This window comes from Suhomyces tanzawaensis (genome assembly GCF_001661415.1).
Source record: "Suhomyces tanzawaensis NRRL Y-17324 unplaced genomic scaffold CANTAscaffold_3, whole genome shotgun sequence".
In the NCBI taxonomy this organism is placed as follows: Eukaryota; Fungi; Ascomycota; class Pichiomycetes; order Serinales; family Debaryomycetaceae; genus Suhomyces; species Suhomyces tanzawaensis.
The window spans coordinates 1,042,116-1,057,987 of record NW_017963638.1 but is presented as its reverse complement, the minus strand read 5'-3'; the positions used below and the strand labels follow the sequence as shown (position 1 = coordinate 1,057,987).

General features: G+C 46.0%; 8 protein-coding genes across 8 annotated transcripts; 6 read left to right on the top strand and 2 right to left on the bottom strand.

Annotated features, from left to right (window-relative positions):
• Positions 1-80: 80 nt before the first annotated feature.
• Positions 81-980, top strand: LYS5 (holo-[acyl-carrier-protein] synthase; the record flags this gene model as incomplete). The annotated part of the gene is made up of 1 exon (XM_020210673.1): positions 81-980. One exon carries the CDS (start codon positions 81-83, stop codon positions 978-980), a length of 900 nt encoding a protein of 299 aa, XP_020065173.1.
• A 317-nt stretch (positions 981-1,297) lies between these two features.
• On the bottom strand, positions 1,298-1,975 carry CANTADRAFT_5724 (uncharacterized protein; the record flags this gene model as incomplete). Its single annotated transcript, XM_020210672.1, has 1 exon — positions 1,298-1,975. The coding sequence occupies one exon, from the start codon at positions 1,973-1,975 to the stop codon at positions 1,298-1,300; it is 678 nt and encodes a 225-aa protein (XP_020065172.1).
• A 1,502-nt stretch (positions 1,976-3,477) lies between these two features.
• Positions 3,478-4,967, top strand: CDC43 (protein geranylgeranyltransferase type I subunit). Its single transcript, XM_020207535.1, has one exon. It carries the CDS (start codon positions 3,601-3,603, stop codon positions 4,750-4,752), a length of 1,152 nt encoding a protein of 383 aa, XP_020065171.1. The 5' UTR covers positions 3,478-3,600; the 3' UTR covers positions 4,753-4,967.
• An 882-nt stretch (positions 4,968-5,849) lies between these two features.
• On the top strand, positions 5,850-6,875 carry CANTADRAFT_5722 (uncharacterized protein; the record flags this gene model as incomplete). Its single annotated transcript, XM_020210669.1, has 1 exon — positions 5,850-6,875. One exon carries the CDS (start codon positions 5,850-5,852, stop codon positions 6,873-6,875), a length of 1,026 nt encoding a protein of 341 aa, XP_020065170.1.
• Positions 6,876-8,003: 1,128 nt separating this feature from the next.
• Positions 8,004-9,170, top strand: PEX14 (Pex14p; the record flags this gene model as incomplete). Its single annotated transcript, XM_020209634.1, has 2 exons — positions 8,004-9,063; positions 9,121-9,170. The coding sequence occupies 2 exons, from the start codon at positions 8,004-8,006 to the stop codon at positions 9,168-9,170; spliced, it is 1,110 nt and encodes a 369-aa protein (XP_020065169.1).
• Positions 9,171-9,950: 780 nt separating this feature from the next.
• CANTADRAFT_5720 (uncharacterized protein) lies at positions 9,951-11,048 on the top strand (the record flags this gene model as incomplete). Its single annotated transcript, XM_020210667.1, has 1 exon — positions 9,951-11,048. The coding sequence occupies one exon, from the start codon at positions 9,951-9,953 to the stop codon at positions 11,046-11,048; it is 1,098 nt and encodes a 365-aa protein (XP_020065168.1).
• Positions 11,049-12,015: 967 nt separating this feature from the next.
• Positions 12,016-15,108, top strand: MED5 (Med5p; the record flags this gene model as incomplete). The annotated part of the gene is made up of 5 exons (XM_020211591.1): positions 12,016-12,487; positions 12,565-12,656; positions 12,694-14,209; positions 14,255-14,947; positions 15,011-15,108. 5 exons carry the CDS (start codon positions 12,016-12,018, stop codon positions 15,106-15,108), a joined length of 2,871 nt encoding a protein of 956 aa, XP_020065167.1.
• Positions 15,109-15,459: 351 nt separating this feature from the next.
• Positions 15,460-15,825, bottom strand: CANTADRAFT_5718 (uncharacterized protein; the record flags this gene model as incomplete). The annotated part of the gene is made up of 1 exon (XM_020210666.1): positions 15,460-15,825. One exon carries the CDS (start codon positions 15,823-15,825, stop codon positions 15,460-15,462), a length of 366 nt encoding a protein of 121 aa, XP_020065166.1.
• Positions 15,826-15,872: the final 47 nt, after the last annotated feature.

Sequence of the window (15,872 nt, the reverse complement as noted above, 5' to 3'; positions counted from 1 at the left end):
ACCTTGGTGAATGACTCACAGTCGATGCTGTGAGCTTTGTTGTGCGTGGCTGGTTGGTTCCTTGACAAGTAAGCTAGCATATGGTTCTTTTTTCAAGCCGTAATGGGACAATCTGGGTGTTCACTTCTGACATCTCTTCCTTGCTTGTTCTCCTTCAGGATGACTTCAATTTCGAGACGGTGCTTAGGCTACTCGACAACCCTCGGGAGCAGCAGAAAGTACTCGGAATCAAAGATATCCCTCATCGGATCAAAACCATGGTGAATATTTTGTTCACTAGGGTGGTGTTGAACGCTATCATAGAGGGAAACATCGACGATCCGTGGAAAACCATCCAGTTTTCCCATAACAAGTACGGAAAACCGCTCTTAGAGGCTAACGGACAAAAAATCCAATTTAATTCAAGCACTTCCGACAAAATACTCAGCATAGCCATCGAGTTCTCCTCCATCAATAGTCCCATCGGTATAGACTTATCTCACTCTCGACAGACTAGCATTTCGGATACCGAGTTTATGGAGCAGTTTCTGCCCATGTTCCATCCCCGAGAGCACAGAAAACTCATTGAATGTAGTCCTGAAACGAGATACTTCATGTTCAACCACTTATGGACTCTCAAGGAAGCGTTGACGAAATTGCTCGGATGCGGGCTCAACATCGACTTGTCTGACGTGTGCTTCGATGTCGAGGGATCAATGTCACCAGATAAGTACAACTCCAAACAAGAACAGAGTATAGAAGAATTTAGCGTTGTGGAACGAAACTGGTTTAGAAACGTTGAGGTGGACATAGAGGGCTTGGTGAGGCAAGACAATGAGTTTGTATCTGCTTTGAACAAGATAGAGTTCCACACTTATTCAACGGTTGTACGTCAAGCGAATTTTGATGAGCTACCGGTCATATTATCTTTGGTGAGCCAAAATTCAGATAGCACCGTTTCCTCGATTGATGTTAACATGGAGAAACTTCTAAATCTCTAAGAGTATATCAGTCAATATTATTTACTTCATCATCCTACACATTGCGAATACATGAAAATCCAGCAGCACTTAGTTAACGAAATAGACAATTTTATGGAATCGAACCCCATTAAATTTTGATGGACAAATCACACTATGTAACCAACCTATTAAATACACCTAGCTTGTAGCTGATAAGTGATTCAACCTTAGAATATTGTTCAAATAAATGCTACAGCTCATAAATGAATCAATTTTGTATTGAGAACACTATTATTCCGAAATAAATTACCCAAGAGTGAACTGTATCAAACAGAAATAATTTTACTCTAATAAGATTAGATCAACAAGGATCCGGCAATGGCAGCGACTGCAGCTAATCCGAAACCAGCGCTTTGAGCGTTACCAGCAGCAGAACTGGAGCCAGAGCTGGAGCCAGATCTGGAGCTAGAACCACCCGAAGAGCTGGAGCCACCGAGCAAAGCACCAGCAGAGCCAGAGGAGCCGGAGCCAGAGGAGCCAGAGGCACCAGAACCACCAGATCTAGAGGCACTAGAACCAGAGCCACGAGAACCACTGGCACCAGAAGAACCAGATGGAGACGAGGAACCAGAGCCAGAGGCACCAGAGCCAGAGGCCAGGGCAGAGCCAGCACCAGCAGAACCAGCAGCAGATGAGCCAGAGGCAGCGGCACCAGAGGCACCAGAGGCACCACCAGAGGCAGCGGAAGATCCAGCGCCAGAAGCACCAGAAGCAGCAGAGCCAGCAGCACCAGTGGCAGTGCTAGCACCGGAGCCAGCAGCACCAGTAAGTACAGAGCCCACAGAGGCGGCAGCATCTCCAGCAGTTCCGGTGGCAGAGGCAGCTTGTTGAGCAACGGAGCCACCGGCATCAGCTGACAGTGAGTCTTCACCAGCTCTTCTGTTGAGAAGGTCCACCACGTTTTCTCCACCCAACACCTGGGCGTGGGCAGCGGAGGAGGCGGCTAAGGCTAAGGCCAAACTGGAGAACTTCATTGTGTGTGTGAAAGGGGTGTGATTTGGTCTGAAAACAGTCTGAAAAGGGTCTGACGTATAAGGATAGACTCGATGGTTCTCCAGAAACCAGAATTGGGCCCCAATTTATACCCCAGCTGCCACCGGGCAGCGAGGCAGAGCTGATCACGGAATAGGTGCTCGTGCTTTCATAACCGGTATAGCCACATTATGGTCAACAATAACGGCACGTTTGCTCAAACACCAAACTGTATTCTCGGTGTCTAGATCATTTCGAGCTGTGATGGAGGTGCGCAACCAGCAGTGTGGTGCCAATCACGGTGGCTGTACGCCATGGCGAGGGAAAAGAAAAGACGGTTACGACCGCTGCGCCATTCCTCCTATGACGCCAGAACCGGTGCTAGAACTAGCAATCGTGGGCCGCAACCGTGGTGGCTTCCACGCCTATCAGACGCCCTCCAAAACCCCCCAAACCCCTCCTGTGGAGCAAGCAACCTTTGCAGCCGTGCCAAATAGGGGTTTTAGGTCTTTCGAGGCCCGAGACCGGTGACGTCTTGGCGTGGCGTTGACAGCACGCAGGGGAAATTTCGCACATCGGAAATGGAGATGGAGTCCTAAGCCCTTGGTGGGCGAAGCAAGAGATCGCGTCGTCGCGACTGGCAGGCTCCACGAGCCCGTGGTGGCTTGGTAGTGGTGGTATGTTGACGGCGCCTCGTCTGTTTCACGATTAGTAGCGCAAACCTGGCACAGCCTGGAGAATCACGTGGTGATTCGATAGTTGGGCGTCCCAGGAGGGTATGGGGTAATTGAGCATTGGCTGCAAGTCGTGGAATAGGATGGAAAAAAGAGGGTGCAGTCGTGGAATTATTAGGTAATATGGAGAATACAGGATGAAGCGGAGGACCTAATTGTATAATATATGAAACGTCTGAGTTTCTGAAAAACCGTGGATTGTAAATGAAGTTTCTAGTATGGCTCAATTGTGTGCACAAGCTACACCCTTGATAAGCTTTTGTTCTCCTATCCTAGAACTTTTAACCATGAAATTGAAACCTCTAGCAACAAAGCCACAAGCTACAAAGTTGCAAATATCTGATTCGTTTCATTAGAAATATTTTTAGCCAAGGTCCACTGCAACTGAGGGCTAGTAGTGACAGTAAAATCGTGTGCACAATAAACTTCTCCAAATATTTGATTCTCTCACCCTGGGCTTTTTAGTTCTCTAGTTACTGTAGCCAAAATTTCACTAGCAATATACTTCCAAATATCCGATTCTACTATTTCTAACCCCAGACTGCAATTGAATCTCCAGTAATCTCAACGGAAATCATTTCTATTGTCTATATAGTTCAAGTATCAGATTTTCATCCATTAGCAAGTATCTTATTCAATTTCTTTCCTGTCATTCATATCTGATTCTTATCCATTTTAGTCGCAGTTCGTTTCTGTCATTCCATGGTATAGTTAAATTACAGTTTCATGCTAAATGCCGCAAAATACCCCACCTATCAAAAGATAATCCTCTACCCTAGATTGCTTGCTCAAATCATTCATTTCATTTCCTCGAGCCAGCTGGTGCCTTCACATGGGTCTCCACAGTAGCAATGTCGCAAATGTCGTATTTCATATCTAATGTCGCAGGCAACATGGCCATACCCTCCTCAGGCCAGATGTCCCTCCTTACTGCCAAGCACGACAAGTTCTTCAATCGCTGTCTCCAGGCATTACCAGCAAGCCTCCAGTCAGAAGATTCCAACAAGCTCGCCTTGATTTATTTCTGCCTCAATGGATTGTCCTTGCTCAAGACTTTGCAATTCACACCTCAAGAACAGCTCTACCACGCCAATGTCATCTACAACGACTTTCTCATAGACAATGATGAGTACACTGCATTCAGAGCGACTCTGTCGTTTAAGCATGCCCAAAACTTCGATCTTGCCAGTCTTTCTGCCACGTACTTTGGCTTGGCTGATCTCCTTCTTTTGAACAACGATATCACTAGCAAGTTGGACCGCCACAAGATCATGAGATTCGTCCAGGCATGCCAGGTCAAGACAGGTACTGCCAAGGGCTCTTTTGTGCCCACTCTTACCGATTCCAATGACCAGTTTGGCGAGACAGACTTGAGAATCTGCTACATCGCTGCCTGTATCCGGCGGTTGTTGAAATACGACCAATTGGAAAAGCAGGAACGAGTGTACGATATCGACACTGCATCCTTGCAAGCATTTATCATGGACCGCATTGCCTACAACGGTGCATTTAGCTCTAACATGTTGGATGAGGGCCACCTAGGGTTCACGTTCTGTGGATTAGCGTGCTTGAAATTGTTGGGATACGACATCAGCGGCCCACAATTTGAGGCCACCAAAAACTGGCTTGTCCACCGGCACGTGGAGTATCCAAAAGAACTCTACACTGAGGCTTATGAGTATTACAACCCCGAAAACGACACTGGTGGGTTCAATGGCCGTGAAAACAAGTTCGCTGATACATGCTACTCGTGGTGGTGCACAGCCAGCTTGCGGCTCATGGACAAGAATAATTTGGCGTTACTCGATCTAGAGTCAGCTAGGGACTACTTATTGACAAAGACCCAGAACCAGATTATGGGAGGCTTTGGCAAGGATCCTGATGCGTCCCCTGACCCATTCCATGGATTCTTGGCCATTGCCAGTCTCTCGATGTGGGATATCCACCAGGACGAACAGGCTGGTACGTTACAACTGATCGATGACGAGTTAGTTCTCTCCACAAAGGCGGTCAACTTTATGGAGAGCCTCCAGTGGGTCCAATAGACCACGGAAAATCGGTGTCATGGCCTGGCTGCAGTGTTAACTCTCTGGGTGGCACTGTGGGCAGCTTAGCATAATTAGCATAGACTTCACGAATTTAAGGACACCTCGTAACATTAATTGTGGTTGTGATATGGCCAGCTTACAATTATTAGCATATATTTCACCAATTTCAAGGCATCTGTAAGACATTTCGTAGTAATAATAGTGCTGCTATTTTCCATAACCAACCAAACTTGGAATAGACGATTGGATGAATTTGGGACGACAGAATAATCGAGACGCCTTGCGGTCTCAGTCTCTTCAATCACTCTTGCGATGAAATTCCTAAGATTATTTAGATTCCTCCGTGATTATTAGTAAAGAGAAGTTGTTAACAGACGAATGTTAATTTTTCACTACCAAAATATCACCGACAGCCAATCTTGGTACCACTGAGTAGTTTTAACAATTATGGTTCCTTTAGTTACAGGATTACCAGACCATTCTTCTTCGACTTTTAGGCGCTTCCTTACTAATTATTTCTTGTCGATAGATGAGAAGATCCCTCTGATTATATCTTCAAGTGACTTGCCCGAGTTTGGGAAGCAAGAAAAAAAGGTAACGGTAAGGTTGCGAGATTCAAGTAATATGAAAAAAACTCAGTAATATTTAATCGACCACTGGAAACTTTCAAGCCCAGAACTCTCTAGGCCAGGCCAAGTAATTGTAAAACATTTTCAAGAAAACAATTCATAAGATGTGCTACTAATCATGGAAATTTACCACTTTATAGTGCAATACCGCAGTAGGTTCAGCACCACTTACGCAGCTAACAAATAGCACCTAAATGAAGCCAATCTTCTAAAATTCTCTATTTAAGCAAAAGATCTATTGACGCCAAAACAGGTCAAGTCTTCTCCCAAATATCCCAAATTTTCACTCAACTACCTTTTTCGTACGAGCTCTCACTGTAGCTGCCAAATTCAAAAACCGTCCTGTGCACTCAATCATTTTTGCCGCCCCATATTTTATTCTCTTTCTGATATATCACAACTATCACTCCCACTTTCTCCCACAACCCCATCGTTGCTGTTCCATGCACCATCCCCCCCGTTATAATGACTAATGATGACTCACAAGATATAGTCAATCGCCCGTCAACAAACTCGGTTCCCGGTGCAATTGCTGCCAGCAAATCGTCACCAGTCCCCGGCACTAAAGTCCATCTAGTGGCAGGCGGAGTGGCAGGTTTGGTCTCTGCTGTCACATTGCAGCCATTCGATTTGCTCAAAACAAGACTTCAGCAGCAGCAGAGTATCAGTGGCGTCGAGTTCCGGACAACCATCGCCAAAGAGTTGAAGAAACTCACCCAGATCAAAGACTTGTGGAGAGGGGCGTTGCCGTCCACGTTGCGGACATCTGTGGGGGCAGGGCTCTACTTCACCATTCTCTCCAAGTCCAGGACCTATTTGGCAGAAGCCAAGGTCAACACCAACACCAAGTCGTCCACGTCAGTGCTTCCACGTTTGACTCCGTTTGAAAACTTGGCCACCGGGTTCGTGGTCAGAGCCATCGTGGGCTTCATCACCATGCCAGTCACTGTGATCAAGACCCGTTTCGAGTCAAATATCTACAACTACAATTCAATGTACGAGGGCGTGGAGGGCATCTACCTCGGCAACCAGGGCCAGGTGGGTCAACCAGCTACCAAATCGGTCCGCAACTTCTTCAAGGGCTCGGTGGCCACCTTGGCCCGTGACTGCCCCTATGCTGGGCTCTACGTGTTGTTCTATGAGGTTTTCAAGAACGACATGATGCCGTTGATCACGCCATTGGTGCTCCCCTCGAGCTTGCAGGAATACAACTCGGGGGTGGTGAACTCGTCAGCTGCTGTGTTGGCCGCGTCAGTGTCCACCACCATCACTGCGCCCTTCGACGCCATCAAAACTCGGCTCCAGTTGACCAACCAGACCTCGATTCTCAAAACAACCAGGGTGCTACTTGCCGAGGAGGGAGGCATCAAAAACTTGTTCCGGGGGTTGTCATTGCGGTTGAGCAGAAAGGGGTTGAGTGCAGGTATCAGTTGGTGCTTGTATGAGGAGTTCTTGAGAAGCAGCGTCGCCAGCAAAGTGTTGCTGAGCTAATCTTGTATATATATTTACACTACTTAAGACGAATGTAACTAGAAGGAACGTTTGGAAATATTTCTACCATCTATAAGCCAAAACTGGTTGACTTCATGAGATTGAGGCTGACTGGTTGTATCTCAGATGAGTTTCAAAAGAAGGCTATGACTGGCTACGAACTGGAGCAATAGCAAGTACTTTCTTGTCCGTCGTAATTTCACTACACTAACATTAGCTACGGAAAATAGTCAAGAGGATATTACAACTGCATTGAACCAGAAGCATTTGAAGACGATACACAATGCTTGTAATGAAAGGATTGCCAATGCAGAAGCAATATCCGGTAACCAAACCACCCCACACTACATATACACCAATATAAAGTAGGCAATACTGCTGCACAATCTTATACCTACTCTATAGCTACAGAAGATATATCACCAACCAAACAAGCAGGCGTATCCGTACAAACACTATTGTTTAATCTTGCAAAAGTCGTTTCTCTCCACCTAAAGTACGCAATTCATACAGTCCACAAGCATTACAATTCTATTTCGTGGCAATGATTCCCAGATGACATATGTATCATTCTACAGAACGATCCAAATTCCTTTCAAGGCGGATTCTCCTCCATCACTCCATCACCATTTAACTCTTACCTCTCCATTTACTCCATACACTCCATCAAATCTCCATGTACTCCACACAACGAACCTCGGGCATATCGGGTCACGTGCCGTCCACCCCACACCCCGCGGCGACTGTCCCATGTGGAACATGCCATCCACCAGATACGGGATCACTGGCCCAGCAGGCCCTGGTACCAAAATACTAGCTTGTACTCCAACCCCAGAAGTATTAATTATTAATCGGGTCTCTCAGAACCGCATTTTGTAGTAATACAGGTTAGATACAATACCTCAGAATGGCATACTAAACCACACGATACTCTAACCCAAACACCTGTTGCCTAAGTGGCCGAATCCCCCTCGTCAGCCTTTCTCCCCAGCCTGTCCCCCAGCGCTCACCGGCCCCAGCCGTGATTCAAGGTGTATTTACCCCCGCTATCACCTCACGTGAATCTAACCTCGGCCAGAAAATTTCCAATATATAACTCCTCAATTTGGACTATTCCTTGCCACCAAAATGAACGAAGAGCTCATCAAAAGCGCTGTGGCGTTCCTCAAGGACCCGAACGTCAACGGCCTGCCCTTGACGAAGAAGATTGAGTTCTTGGAGTCGAAGGGCTTGGGCCAGCAAGAGATTGAGGAGGCGTTGAAACGAGCAGGAAATGGAGCTACCACCTCCAGTTCGTCCTCCACTGCCAGCACCACCCCAACCAACACGCCTGCTGTCTCGCCAGCCCCCCCACCATCCCTTCCCATAGACTACTACAATGCTCCTGCTGTGCCTGAACGGTCCTGGAAGGACTATTTCATCATGGCTACTGCCACTGTTGGTGTCACCTACGCTGTGTACCAAGTGGCCAGCAAGTATCTCATCCCCAGCATCATTCCTCCCAGCCAGACTTCCATCGAGAAAGACAAGCAGAAGATCGACGAGGAGTTCATCAAGATCGATAAGATTCTCGAGCAGTTGAGCGAGGACCAGACCCAGATCAAAGAGGCCAACGAGGCCAAGCTCAAGGAGATCGACGTGGTGATCGACAATGTCAACGACTTCTTGAGCAAATACAACAAGGACAAGCTCAAGTTCGACGACGACTTGCGGTTGATGAAGCTCGAGATCGACAACTTGAGCAACAGCGTGGAGAAGAACATGGCTCTCACCAAGGAGAACATCCGCGACGAGTTGGTGGAGATCAACGAGGAGTTGCAGTCGTTGAAGCAGTTGTTGAAGAATAGATCCGGCACTCCTGCGTCCACCACCGAGCGCAAATTGGCCCCAGTGTCGTCGATTCCCTCGGCCTCGGAGATCCTCAAGAGAGCCAGAGCCAAGACGGAAGAGAAGAAGCCAGAGCCCACATTGCCCTCTCCCGAAATCACCGATTCTGTGTCTGCCAATGGAGTGACGTCCGCAGGAATTCCTGCCTGGCAAATGAAGCATAAGCAGCAGGAAGAAGGCGCGAGCGCCGAGCCTGCTCCAACTGAGTCCAAGACGGGAGGCCTCAACGAAGATGCTGTCAAGAAGAACATCGACAAGATCGGCGTTCCATCGTGGCAGTTGAATGCGGGAGGTAGTTCCAGTGCAGAGACTGGCGAGTCCAAATCTGCCACGGAGGAGAAGGAGGCCAAAAACGGAGCGAGTGCGGGTATTCCTGAATGGCAGCTCAATGCCTCTAGCAACAGCTAGTGGAGGATGAAAATGTCTAGTAGTGGTGAAAGACAATTAAATCTAGAAATGTGTTCTGAATGAGAGTTGAACAGCTCTGCTGACATTTTGGATGTGATATCCCGAATGACAATTCAACGTCTCTGCGGGCAATAGCTATGGTGAATGACAGCGTCCCTGTCAGCCATAACAAGTAATGCCTTCCTATCCAACGCCTTTGCCAGATAGTATTCGTTTTCTGAATGACAGTTCTTCGCCACTGCCAGCTAGTAAAGTCTTCCCATTCAACCTCCGCTAGTTAATGTACACTAATGGTAATATTCCTGTAGAGTCACCAGTAGTAATTTGCACCCGGTCTGGCGCGCGCCGTCGCTGTCGCGTGCCCGTCCCGAATCATTCACGTGAGCATAAGGCTCGACGAATAATGCGCCAGTCTAGTAAATAGTTCACCGACACTTCAGCCATCCCATCCGCCAGAAGTACCCTTGCATCCGTCTCTCGACCGCTCCAACGATACCTGGTTCATATCTCACCAGTTGTGTCGCTCCCTTCGTCCTCAAGTCTTACTTCTGGCATCCTAGCACCGTCGGTCCAGCCCGTCTTAGTCTCCACTGTCGCCATACCTCGTCGATATTCGTTGTATTCATAGTTCACTTCATTAGCTTTTGGTTCTGGTCGTGTTGTTCAACCGTTTCATCCCCGTTCGTGTCCATTATAGATTTCGGCACATTCTCGTTCCTTTCATGATATTTAACATTTAACCCATTTCTTGTTTCGTTTGTATGTTCTGCATTATTACCCATGTCGCCTCAACTAGAAAATAGCGACACTGCTGTCCCCGAAATCACAAAGCAAGTCCACTATGGAAAGAGACCCTTGGAATTGGTGGCTTTTAACAGCCAGTTGGAGTTGATTGAAAAAACTCTTGCTGCTGCCCCCAAAACGAACACCAACCCAAACAGTTTCGCCTCGTCCTCCACTGGAAACGTGTCACTGAACTATTACCCCAGGTATGGGGGTAACAACTACCAGCAAAGCTACTATCAAAATTCCGCCAATAACGCGTCGACCAATAGTCATCACAACCCCAACCTGAACAAATACACGTTGGCTGCGGTGGCCGCTGCCGCAGCTGTCCAGCAGCAGCAGCATCAGAGTTATTTATTCCAACAGCACATTGCCAAGCAGTCGCCATCATACCAACAGAACCAAAAGCAAGGGCAAGGATACCAATCGAGCCCCTACCAGCAGCCTCTCCAGCAGATCCAACAGCAGAAACTGCAAGGCTCGATGTACCAAAAGAAGCCTCAGCTTTTTGGGCCTCACGATGGCTCCGACATGTCCGCATCTTCCTCGGTGTTATCGGAAACTCGTCCTCCAGCACAGGCATCATCATCGGTTAACCCTAACTCCATGAGTGCTCCTATCGACTTCAAGAGCAACTACTTGCTCTTCAATGAGAGCTCGCAATCGCTTCTGTCGCCAAAACTTTCTGCCACTGGCCCATCGCAACAGAAGCAATCAGCTCCCCTTCATTTCAAATTGTTCGATTCCATTGGCTCGGACGCGAACAATATTATGAACTCACCCATCATGCTTCCTCCCTCCAGCTCGCCAAACAAGAACTCGCCTCCCAACCTCTTCTTGAGCACAACAGGCTCCTCGTTGAACTCGGGACCCTCCACTGGAAGCTCTTTATCGAACTCGGGAACCCTCCCTAATAATTCCTCGTTACTTTCAACAGTTTTGCCTTCTAATTCGACTAATACTAATACGAACACTAGCTCCATCTGGGGTCTGAACAACCAAAGCTCGCTTTCTGCGGGCCATACGGGGCTAGGTTCTTCGGCTAATAATACACACATCTTCTCGGGTTTTGGTGGTTCCAGCATGTGGTAATTTTTTATACCTCTACATTGGTTTTGTTACATTTATGCATTTTTGTTTTTGTTGGTTTTGTTTAGTTGCTTTTATCAAGTTGAAAACCTGTTTATTTTATATTATGCTGGGATCTTCTAGGCTAAGGAAATATATCTATTGGATATCACGATTGTAGGGATAAAGTAGAAATACTAGTTGCCTAATCTAGCATGTCTATATTGGGACTATTGGTGGAATGGTTACATACTCCAAGTTAGTGAAATTCGTATTTGATAGGTTGCTTCTCACTGGCAGATACATCTTCCTGGTTTAAGTTTATTTGATAGGTTGCTTCTCACTGGCAGATACATCCCCCTGGTTTTAGTCCTTGTACTGATCTGAGGAGCTAGTATTGATGCCAAAACTCAGATTCCCATGCGTTCTTGTTATTAGGAACTTACTATCATCTTTGGCTATTTCTATTGGAACTAACCTTAATATAGATTAGCTGGTTTCACTAGGTTAACTGGGTACACTCCAAAGTTTACGCCGACTAGATTAGACTGTTTGAGTAGATATTAGTCCAATGAACCAATTTATTTGCTACAACTCTGTAATACCTTAGAGTGTCAGTTCAGCAAACAGCTATGGAAGTGTACTAATTAGTGGTATTACAAACTTACTGCTCACTGAGCCTTCCAGCTCTAAATCAACACCTCTTCCACTAGTAGAATACCCCAACAAATTATTCAAATCATTGCCCAGAACACTCTAAATCATGTAGCGACACCTCGGAGACTTGCGCTTAAACTACTTATTGCCTAATCATTCAAGCATTCCTACAACATCGGCTGGGAATGGACTTCTCATATGGACCATCTCCACACAGTTGTTTCCTCGTCCGGCCATTTCCTCAGACCTTCATGATTTTCGTGGCCAGTTTTGGTGCAATCCTCACCGCGATTTTCAACCCAAATTGCACATCAACCGTTTCTCTCACCAAGCCATGTCCGACAAACCGTCACTCAACAAGGTGGTCAAGCGTGCCATCGCCCATCGCTTAGTCCCCAAGTCGTTCAATTCGCTCATCTCACAGCTTGAGGCTCGAGAACCAATCTCGAACTCCGAGTACTCCACTCACCTCCTCACACTCAATACCCATGGAACCTCGATACTAAACAAGAAAGAAAACGATGAATACCGGATCAACCTCGTCATACATCTCTCACTAAGTTCTCAGGAACAGCTCGCCAAGTTTTGGAAGTGTTTGAGCTCTGTTGATCCGTTGAGCCAGGTGGAATACCTCAAAAAGTTGGCATACCTTCTAGCACACCGATCGGTGACTGTGGATGGAGAGATCATATCCAGCCTCATCGGATCCCAGTTCAAGGAATACACCATCTCCATCTTTTCCGGGTTGAACAACAACAGCTCCAAGCACGACCAAGTGCTTGCTCATCATACCATCATATTCTGGGGTAACTTGATTGACAACTTCTACGCCAAGGACAACTCGTTGGAGGACTTCATGATCAAATTGCTTAAATGCTTGAAGAAGTGGAACTTCACTCGCTTGTTCCACTATTTGTTCAAGAAAACCGAACCATTCTTGAACAAAGAGAAATTGAACAAAATCATACTGGAAGAGTCAGGCTCCTTACAAAAACTTTCGGCCTCTACAAAGCCCGATTCTTTGGAAAAGTCTTCTCAATCCCCACCTGCAACAACATCTTTCAAGACGCTAGCTCCCTCGCACTTGTCAGCTGGACACCACGCTGGATACATTGAAATGAAACAATTTCTTTGGTTCACGAAAATCATGAATAGCTTCCAGTTTGAGGACAACGACGCTCTATTCTCTAACTTCGTGTCCAATTTCTGTACTAGAGCTGACTCTTCGGGCACTCCCATCAGTAAGAATCCCTACCTAACTGCAATTGAATTCATCCAAGCAGTGTTCATTGGGTTTTCCCATTCCATCCAATATAGAGACGCGAGTTTTGTTTTATTCAATTGGAAGAATTTCATAGTTTCAAGAGTGCCGGTTATTCTTTTGAGTTTAAAATTCACTAATGAAGAAAGCGCAGAGAAGGCCATCGAAGTATCATTCCAATCATTATCTGAAAGAATAGTCAATTCCATCAGTTCCATATCCATTGGTTCGTCAAAACTATACGACTTGAGACAATCTTTTATTAAGTCGTGTATATTTAATAAGCTTTTGGCTCCGTCAACCTTCCAAAAGTTCTTCCCGGTAGATTTCAAGGCTATCCAACAATCATTACAGCACGACCTTAACCAATTCAATGCTGAATTGGACCTTCAGAAGGCTTTCAACGAGAAGCTCTTAAATGTCAATATTGAGTTCACTTCTTTAGAAGAATCGGGCTTGGTTGATTTCATTGCATCTTTGCCCAATTTAGTTGAATACTCGTCTAAGAAGCAATTGGAGTTGGGGAAAATCGTAAAAACAATAGTGGAGGACCTTATCAACTATCAAGACCAAGAAAAACTAAACCGTATTCTTTTAGCAATCCTTAGCAATGTTCAGTTTGTGAATATCATTGCCTTTAACTCCAATCCAATCAACATTCTAACCAAATTGATTGACTATGCAGACAAGGATTGCTTTAAACTCGAGGATGACGACGATGAACGATTTCAAGATATCTACTCATATTTCGGAGTATTACTTTTGGGTATTACTTTCTTGATTGAGAAGTTTAAAATTGACTACTCCAAAATCAATATCAAGAACTCATTCACAATAGGTTATTTGAACGAATTTTATTATCGACTTGGTGATCATTTAACGAACAGCGCGGTCACAAATAGTGATGAGCCAAATAGCGAAGACGGTATTGTTATCTCCAATTTCAATAGCTTAATGGGGGACTGGATCAATGCCTTATTTGATGAGTCCAATGATGGATTATCTGATGATTTGATAAAGTCTGTCAACATCAAACATATCTACAAGTTGATCCCATTAATTTATCAACAGTCTATCATTGCTACGCGGTCCAAGATTATCGACATGCCCATCTTGTCGAATGGGATTGATTATTTATCTCAGGTCTTTTTGGTTCCCTGCACCTTGAATATCATAAACTGGTTGTTGAAAAAAATTCTGATTCAAAAAACGGTGGTTGATAACTTATTCTTGGAGGTCTTGCATATCATAATCAAATCAAATCTAGGTTCCGAATCTCTTGAAGATGATGGTGATGATCTTCTTGGTGAAGACACTGACAAACAAAATTCGCAGGAGATTCCAATGATCATTTTCAGAATAGTCTTAAACATCTGTGGCAGCAACATCATACAGACCTTGAAGCGGATGAAAGACTGGAGAACTTCAAAAGCCACCAATCAAATTATCAGGGCCATCACCAAGCAGGTGGACGCAAACTACATTGCGAAGCATGTTGAAATGAAGCATGACACTAACTTCAACGAGGGCTTGAAAAAGTACTTCTGTAGCTTTGTCAAACCCCAACCTCCTGCTGAAAAAACGGAGCAAGAAATTGCCGAATTAAGTTATATTCATCGCTACTTGAATTATCAATCGAACCACGACATACTTGTCGATTTTCTTATAGAAGAGATCGCTAGTTATCAAAAATCAAATGACGATGAGGGACGTCTTGCCATCAACCTTGGCTCGTATGTGAGTGTGTTGAGCTCGGTAGGATCTACCGAAGACAAGAGGTATTGGAGAAAATTACAGCACCTCAACGTGGGGGCAGCAGCATCCCCTGCTTTTGAAGAGGAGCAGTTCACCCTAAGTATTGCTCAGCACTATGGCAGCATATTCAATTCAGACCAACCTGATGACCTTGGGTTTGACATCCAGATCAAAGAGGACGAAGACATGCTTGATGACGATCTTTTCAACGACAATGCTTTGGGACTGTTCAACACCAGGAAAGCGACCAGTCAGACTTTGGCAGCCTTGGTCAAGACCGTGCAGCACTCCGAATGCTCGTTAGCGTACGTAGGACAGTTGAGGGCCATGGATGTGGACCAAGGAGTGGCGAAGAGCTTGAAGATCTTGAGCGAGTGTATTCAGGATGAGCTCCACGAGTATTATGTATAACCAGCCGAAAATACACACAGGATAGACCAAGTCGTAGTCGATTAACCAGTATCATGTGAGTAGCCAGGCGATAAATCAAGAAGTCGTCGCAGCAACTAGTCAGTATCAATAATTAATCGATCAGCACGAGTAGTCATTTTAACAGAAGACTCAGTACAAACCGAGTAGTCAATAGACCAACCAAGTGATCAGTCTCTAAGTCGATCACGCCAAATAGTCAGTCAATCAACCAATTAGTAAGTCAATCAACCAACTAGCAAGTCACCAACTAGCCAGGTTTCAATGTCAATCAACTTCTAGCCGTTCAACCAACACCAACTAGTCACCCCATCGCCAACTACCCAACCACCCTCAATCACTATACTTCATCCGATAACTATGCTTTCGCATCTCGTTGATCTGGTGGTGGGCGTGGATCAACTCCAACTCCTTCTGCCGTAATGACCTCTTCAACGCCAATGCCGACGCTGCTGCCTCTTTCTCATGCTGGCGACACTGCAACTGGTGCCGCTTGAGCAACTCTTCAACGTTCGCTTTGGAGCTCTCGAGCGCCCTGATCCGTCCATATGCCTGCTTCAACTCGGCGGTTAGTTGGCTGACTCGCAGGAGAAGCTGGCGAAACTGGCCATCGAGGTGCTTGAGCGTGTCAAACGGCGATGACAGCGACACACACTCGTCCACAGCAGTGTTGGAGGTCTCAGTCGTGGACTCTGACATGCGACAATGGGGAGGGTGCTAGGCAGCATTGTTGCGACGACTGGCAG

Excerpts from the sequence above, each read along its gene's own strand:
- CDC43 (XM_020207535.1), top strand. The coding sequence starts at position 3,601 with ATGGCCATACCCTCCTCAGGCCAGATGTCCCTCCTTACTGCCAAGCAC.